We start from the raw sequence: 8,214 nt of genomic DNA on the forward strand, positions 1-8,214 counted from the left end.
TTAATTATGCCAAACGAAAGCAACAACCACAAAGCAGCAATTTGAAAAAAAAATAAAGTTCGAAAATACCTGAGCTTAATTAGCAATATTAATTATAAAAGCTAAATATTATATGAATTGGTTGACCTTATTTCAATTTAATATAAATGAAAGTTCAAACTTGAATATAATAAATAAAATATTTCAATTATGCGCAGCAACAAACAACAACAAAGTGTCATCGCGTGTCAAGCAAGCAGCAAAAAAACAACGCAGACAATTTTTTTTGTAGGAAATTCATTTTGTTTTCATATTTAACAATAGCTGAACATGCAATTTGTGCATTAAATGACAAAACAAAAGTGTCAAGTGAGACACTTTTCGAGTGGAAATATCAAGATCTTTGGTTGCCTTTCGCTTTTCAACCACATTTTGAAGATGCACTCTTACGCCCACATTAGTAAGTTATCAATTTATAGCCAGGCAATGAAAAAGTTTTCATCTCATTCAATAAGAAATTTTAGTTTCAAAATTTTGTTGTTTTGTTTTATATATTTTATGAACAGAATTCGTTTATGTAAAAAAACGGCTGTATACAAAAAATGGTATTAACTTGTTTACATTCAAATCTTCGCGCACTATGATTAAACAGCACCATTTTGCGCGCTTTACAACACACTAGTTAAATGTGGTGTTGCCAGATGGCTTTAAAAATGTCAAGCAGCATTCAGCAGCAGACAGTCACTGTTTACAATAACTAACAAAACTAAGAAATTAAGTAACAAAACTAAGAAAATTAAGGAACAAAAGTAAGAAAATTAAATTAACTGCTATTCAATGTTTTTGTACGAATCAACTTTTTAATAATCTATTTAACTTGTTATTAGACTCTACTGCATACTGTTCGGTAACGCGCAATTGTTTTCCATATGCTGAACGCATCCATACACTTGCTAACAGGTGGCAACGCCGCATCACCTGCTAGTCGTTCATCAGTGTTTTTATATTTTCACCGAGCAATATTTAATTAAAAAACAAGTACCAGATGTGCTAATTGAATACAAAATCTTGCTTAAAATGGGTGCAATAGGTGACTTACTCTAAATATGTGTAGCTGCATGGATAGCACAAAAGTGCACAAAAGCAACAGAAGAAGAAGCAACAGTTAAGCCATATACACACACAAACATATATAAAACCAAAAGCACAAACACACACACTCACACACACATAGATAGTTAGGTGCGAGCTATGGGCGGCGCGCAGAGGACGGACAGCATAAGCAACCGCGCGACTAGAATTAACGTTTAGTCTAGTTTAAGCCACAGACGCCACATCACATAGTAAGCGCAAGTGCTTATACGAAAAAGTATATAAAAAAGAAAAAAGTATATAAATAAACTAAAAATAAACTTGTACGTAAGCTGCGGGTGCGGAGGCAACAACAACATATGCATGTATGTAAATGAATATAAAATATTTGCCAGCTTAAATATGTATGTATGTTTGTGTGTGTTTGTATTTTGTCAGCGAGCTGCGCAACAAATGAAGCAAACAACCAGCAGCAACAGCAGCAGCAGTAGTCTATGGGCCACGTCCACGCTGCAGCGTTGTAATTGAAAGTGAACCGTGCTACCTCAACAAGCAGGAACACCTACACTCATACACACACACATTCACTCACACACACAGAAGCAACATGCTGCCTCGGTTTCGTTCCTTCTATGGCAAAATAATAATATTTGTGCTGGTGGCTCTATGCTTTATACTCTATCTGAAAGTTCAACCAGCTGGCGAAGATTTGCCATTGCCCGTTAGAGCGAGACAGGGGCCAGCTCAGCTGCGTGCGCGAGCGAGAGCGCATGAGAAGTATCCTGAAGATGAGCAGGAGAATGAAATAAAACCCGTTACCATATCGCCATATGAGCAGAGCATACAGTTAGATCTAGAAAAGCAGGATAAGACTTTGGGCAACAGAGGTGTTGCCGTGCATCTGAATGGCGCAGCCAAGGCGCGTGGAGACAGGATCTACAAGAAGATAGCACTGAACGAGGAGCTGAGCGAGCAGCTCTCCTATAATCGCACCGTGGGTGATCACCGTAATCCGCTGTGCCTGAAAGAGAAATACGATGATCCCAGCACATTGCCCACTGCCAGTGTCGTCGTTATATTCTATAATGAGCCATACTCTGTGCTGGTACGCACGGTGCACAGCACGCTGAACACCTGCAACCAGGAGGCGCTGAAGGAGATCATTCTGGTGGATGACGGCAGCGACAATGCCGAGCTGGGTGGCAAACTGGATCACTATGTGAGAACACGTTTTCCCCCAGGCAAAGTGACAATTCTTCGCCTCAAGAATCGGTAAGTGAAAGGGCCGATGACCAGCGGCGTTTGGTAAAGAGGGTAATGAAGCTATTGCAGCTAATGGGGTAAAGGGCACAGCGACAATCAGCAATCGTCAATCTGCTGGCACACTTTGTTGTCTTACTCTCTCTCCCTCTGTCTGACTGTCTCTTTGGCCAGGTAAATCTTCATTGAGCTAATCGAATGCACATTCAACTTGTTGGTAAAATTAACACAAACACACGTTCGAGTGGATATCGTTTGGTTTGCCTTCATTTGAATAACTCGTTTTGTGGCACAGACTCACAATTGGTCGGGCAGACTTGAAGCTTCTTCTTCACAGCTTTAAACTTGAAGAACTAAAAAACGTTCAAAAATTTCAAAAGTCAAACTAAAGCTTAGCTGCCAGCACGACTAACAAATACCGTGCAGACCAAACAAGCAGCAGAAACTACACTTAAAATTTAGATACATCTCAGAGATACACAAAAAGCCATAGCAGTTGGCCTGAACTTATCAAACTTATATCAATATATGTCTATACCGTCTATACTATATGAATCACCTTGGCGACTGTTTCATATGCTTATCATACCCGGTACTTGTTCTGTTCTAGGGCATATAATGAAACCGTAAAACCTGTTCGTCAACTCATGATTATGTTTTTGACTTTTATTTTGTATCTTTCGTATCTCTCGCTTAGCGCTCGCGCGCACGCCTTTGCCTCTGCCTCTGCCTCTGTTCGCTGACCCAATAATTTAATTCTTTTTTTTTCATAGTTTGTCCAAATACCATTTTGGCTAAAGGAAAGTTTGGAGTTCCATTTTAACATCTTCTTTTTGGCTTTTTACCTGCAGCTTGGGTCTGATACGCGCTCGATTGGCCGGCGCTCGGATTGCCAGCGGCGATGTGCTCATCTTTCTGGACGCTCACTGCGAGGCGAACGAGGGCTGGTGTGAGCCACTGCTGCAGCGCATCAAGGATTCGCGCACAAGTGTCCTTGTGCCCATTATCGATGTGATCGATGCGAATGACTTTCAGTACAGCACCAACGGCTACAAGTCCTTCCAAGTGGGTGGCTTCCAATGGAACGGCCATTTCGACTGGGTTAATCTGCCAGATCGTGAGAAGCAGCGACAGATCAGGGAATGCAGTCAGCCAAGGGAGATTTGTCCCGCCTACAGTCCGACCATGGCGGGCGGTCTATTTGCCATGGACAGACGCTACTTCTGGGAGGTGGGCAGCTATGATGAGCAGGTGAGTGACGAGGAGATGAAGCTATCAATCAATATTATAAATATGTCTTCACCTATACAGATGGATGGCTGGGGTGGCGAGAATCTAGAGATGTCCTTTAGAATCTGGCAGTGTGGCGGCACCATTGAGACAATACCCTGTTCCCGAGTGGGTCACATCTTCCGTGACTTCCATCCCTACAAGTTCGTATACAGTTAGCGCTCTAATGAATATGGTTCTTTAACTGAGCTATCTTCCTGCAGATTCCCCAATGATCGTGATACTCATGGCATCAACACCGCTCGCATGGCTTTGGTTTGGATGGATGAATATATAAACGTGTTCTTTTTGAATCGACCCGATCTGAAATTCCATCCAGACATTGGCGATGTTACGCATCGCGTTGTGCTGCGCAAGAAGTTGCGCTGCAAGAGCTTCGACTGGTACCTGAAGAACGTGTATCCGGAGAAATTTGTGCCCAACAAGAATGTCAAGGCGTGGGGCAAAATAAAAGCAGTCAATTCAAATTTGTGCCTGGACGATTTGCTCAACAACAATGAGAAGCCCTACAATCTGGGTCTATATCCCTGTGGCAAGGCGCTGCAAAAGTCACAGCTCTTCTCCTTCACCAACAATAATGTGCTGCGCAATGAGCTGAGCTGTGCGACAGTGCAGCACAGCAGCTCTCCACCGCATCGTATTGTGATGGTGCCCTGCCTGGAGAACGACGATTATAACGAGCAGTGGAGGTACGAGAATCAGAGGCTGGTGCACAGCAACACAGGACTGTGCCTCGACCATAGCGGGCTGAAGAGCATGGACGATGCACAAGTCGAGAAATGCGATCAGTCCAGTGACACACAGCGTTGGATCATTACACACGAATGAGCCACAAACGCTTCTCGTACCAAGCGAGCCAGCGGACCAAGCCAATTGTAACAGAGAGAAACTGACTAAGCGTAGCGCCGTGCAACGCTTTTTAACTACAGACTCAACTAGAAACGCAACAAAACGTGTAAATACGAACTAAAAAGAAAACAAAAGGATAGAATCATATATATATATACAAATATTTTCTATATAATATATACACTATATAGAACGCGTAAGTCGTAGTTAGTGAATATCAAAGGAGAACAGATCAACACAAATCAAAAACAAGTCAAAGCATATTAACAGATTCATTATGTGTTGTGCGTTTGTTGTGTAAAAAGAAAAATGAAAATACTAGAACAAGTTGTATAGATCTACATTATATATATCTGTTTATGTGCATATAATTCCTATGTAAAGCTTGAATAATTATAATTGCTATGTGATCATCAAATGATAAATCCATCAACAAAAACAAATGATATTTATAATAACACTCGCATTCCGAAACAACTCTCGAATAACCAAACGTCTTATCGTAAAGAAAAAAGCAAAAAATGCAATGCAAAGAAAATGCAGAAAATCCCCAAAAGCGTTGTAAAGCATTTATCAACTATAAAAAATCACTATTTTTGCCATTTATTTTTTTGAAAAAATAAAAATACTTCTCAGAGTGGAAGATTAGAAACGGAAAAAAAATAAAATTTTGTTTTAAACTTCATGATGGAAGAGGAGTATATTAGTTTTTTAGAGATGTGCCTCTGACAACAAGAGTTCTTATTACGGATGAAATATATGTTATGGTTATGTATAATCATATATATATATATATTTCGATGATGTATTGAGACAATAGATGCTGGATGGCACTACATAAGCTCTCCTGCCCAGTAACCCAAAATTAGAGCTATTATTAAATGGCTTATATAGACATCAACGATATAATATATATATATATATATATATATATATATATATATATATATATATATATATATATATATATATATATATATATATCAGAGGAAGGCATATCTAAATTCAACAGATTTCAGATCGAACGCGTATGCAGCAGTCTACAACGCCCTTTTGCTAACTTCTCACTTGCTTTAACCCAAATTGTAGGGCGTCGGTCAAGTGTTTTGGCCATAAAGATTTAAAAGAGGTCTAGTTCAAGGTCAGCTGGGTATGTGGGCCAAGTCAAGGCAGGTGCAGATAAATGGGACAAGCTATTAACACAGCTGCGAAGCCAAATGGAAGTTGATAATTAAACACAAATGGCGGCTCAATACACATTTTTTTTGGTTTTGTATATTTATAGATTGTTAAGTACATAAATTGTTGTTGTTGTTGAATACTCAAAATGTTGTTAAACTTGCATTTATTTATTGCAATTTTTTGCTGACGTTAAGTTTACTAAAAATCGAAGTCAAATAATTGAAGTATAAATTACAGAAATTCTTGTCTGTGTGTCTGAGTTTTTCTTGACTGTTTTTTTATGGAATTTGTTTTTCTTTTTCTTTTTTAATACTACAACGTGAAACTTTACAATAAAATTAACAACTGCATATATATTTAAAGAGAGCTCAAGTGTGTTGATATTTGTGTTGTAGTTGTTTCGGTTTCTGTTGTTGATTGCACAATAAAAGCATTTGTAATAATAATTCCATTTTTTTTATTCAACTGTATTTGTTTAGTAGTTAAGTAGCTGTTGTGGCCTACAATTTGTAATTGATTTTGTAATTTAATAACATTTATTTCGTTGACAGTGCTAAAAGCTCTAAAGTGCTCAAAATTACGAATATCTGTGACTTGTTTTACTTTTACGAATACTTTGCTTGTTTTTATATATTTTTTGCTTTCAAAACTATCCACATCAAATTGCTGCTCTTCTGCTAGTTGAAGCCAATGCAATAAACAGCTATTCATATCGAGCTTATCGTATATAATACATATTAATATATATATTATATTTCATTTGACTGTGTGTGTGTGTTTGTTTTGCAAATTATATTGTATCTACATTTAACTGATGTGATAGTTAGTCCAGGGCAATAGCTCCTAAGATGTGCCATATAAACAAAACTATTCTTTGCTTTAAGGTACCTTTTTTATTTTCCAATCTATATACTAAAACTAAATATATATATAGATATATATATATATATATATATATATATATATATATATATGTATGTGAATTTACGTTCTAGAAGTGGCTAGCAAGCATTTTGTAAACTCTTTCTCAACTATTTTACAAGACATTGAAAGCGCTCTAGGCGTACCTCTAAATTTAGTTTTAATATTTTTAGTTAATTTATTAATATTTTTTTGGAATATCTCTCATATTTTCAAGCTCTATTTGAATGTTTTAAATTACGCTTATTAAATGCATTAAATTTCAGTAATATTTTATTAATTGTTGTGCTAAAATGAGAGTTCTATTCTGTAACAAAAAATCTTTAAAAATCAACTCAAAGTACGGCTTCTACTTATTAATTGCACACACATCAAATATTTTGTATTTTGTTTTTGGAAATTATTTTGAATGCTCTTTGAACATTTTCAAAATTCAGAAATAATATTTTTGTTTAACTTCGGCTTAACCCGAAGTTATAATTCGATATTTAGTATATTTTTGTGTATCATATATATATATTTATAATTATTATGTAATTTGTATATATATATATATATATTGTAGTTGTTATAGCTTGCTTTTAAATTTTTCAATTTTGGACGTATTTTCAAGTAAATATTTTGTTTTTTTGGTAGTTGATGCAAGTAGAAAACACAGTTCGAAAATATACATATGTATACCTAATATATAATATATATTCATGTATGCATATTAGCATATATTTATATGCTGGGGTTTGCCTGGCTGTTAGTTAATCCAGTATTTGGGTGACTTTTATTCTTCTTTAAACTTCAACTCAATATTTTTTTCTTTCGGTTTTGAATTTTGGTTTCTAAGTGTAAATCGCTTGTTGTTGGTAGTAGTAGTTTTATTTTAATTTTCTTTTTTTTTATTGTTTGTAAATTGCAATTTATCTCAGACTCAGTTTGGAGTGTCTTGGATGTCTTGGTTGTTGGATGGATGGATACGTTTACGTACAAACGTTTCGTCAGCCGGTTTGCTGTTGTTGTTTATCATTCCATATACATATTTCATTTTGTTTTTAAATATATAGATTTATCTTAAACATAAAATTGAATATTTAACGCAATTATTGCTTCATTTTCATTTTCATTTTTGTTTTTTTTTTCACGTAGTTCACAATCTTTTGGACTAACGCAAGCCTTTCATTCTGTATCAGTGTTTGGTTAATGGTTCACAAACATAGTCGCACAACCTTCAACATTGATCGATATATGTAGATATATATAAAACTAATAATACTTAAATATTGCACATCGATTAGCAAATTAGGAAAGTAGAAATAAACCAAAACGAAATGTGTATAGCAAAATGAAGTTTATTTAAATATACATATAAATGGAAAAAATTATAAATACATCACATCAAATAATACAATTAACATATATGCCAAGCTTCTTGATCTCCAAACAAGATATAAGACTAAATGTCTGTAATCTTAATGCGCTTGTCTTGCAGCATATATGGAATCTGTTATTATATACTAATATTGTATTGGTTTCCTGTCGGTATATATATATATATATAGATAAATGCGCTAATTAAAATGTGAGCTCAATCAAATGGGAGATATACATATATATATAGATAGAGAAAAAGTATTGCATGTCTGGTAAAAC

At 35.8% G+C, this 8,214-nt stretch overlaps 1 protein-coding gene across 1 annotated transcript; it reads left to right on the forward strand.

Moving 5' to 3' along the window:
* The first annotated feature begins 522 nt into the window (after window positions 1–522).
* On the forward strand, window positions 523–5,070 carry LOC111597700 (polypeptide N-acetylgalactosaminyltransferase 1). The gene is made up of 6 exons (XM_023312538.2): window positions 523–788; window positions 867–1,436; window positions 1,510–2,343; window positions 3,183–3,582; window positions 3,643–3,764; window positions 3,825–5,070. The coding sequence occupies exons 3-6, from the start codon at window positions 1,679–1,681 to the stop codon at window positions 4,447–4,449; spliced, it is 1,812 nt and encodes a 603-aa protein (XP_023168306.1). The 5' UTR covers window positions 523–788; window positions 867–1,436; window positions 1,510–1,678; the 3' UTR covers window positions 4,450–5,070.
* Window positions 5,071–8,214: the final 3,144 nt, after the last annotated feature.

The sequence above is a fragment of the Drosophila hydei genome, unplaced genomic scaffold, assembly GCF_003285905.1.
Source record: "Drosophila hydei strain 15085-1641.00,03,60 unplaced genomic scaffold, DhydRS2 tig00008122-arrow-pilon, whole genome shotgun sequence".
Taxonomy (NCBI): Eukaryota; Metazoa; Arthropoda; class Insecta; order Diptera; family Drosophilidae; genus Drosophila; species Drosophila hydei.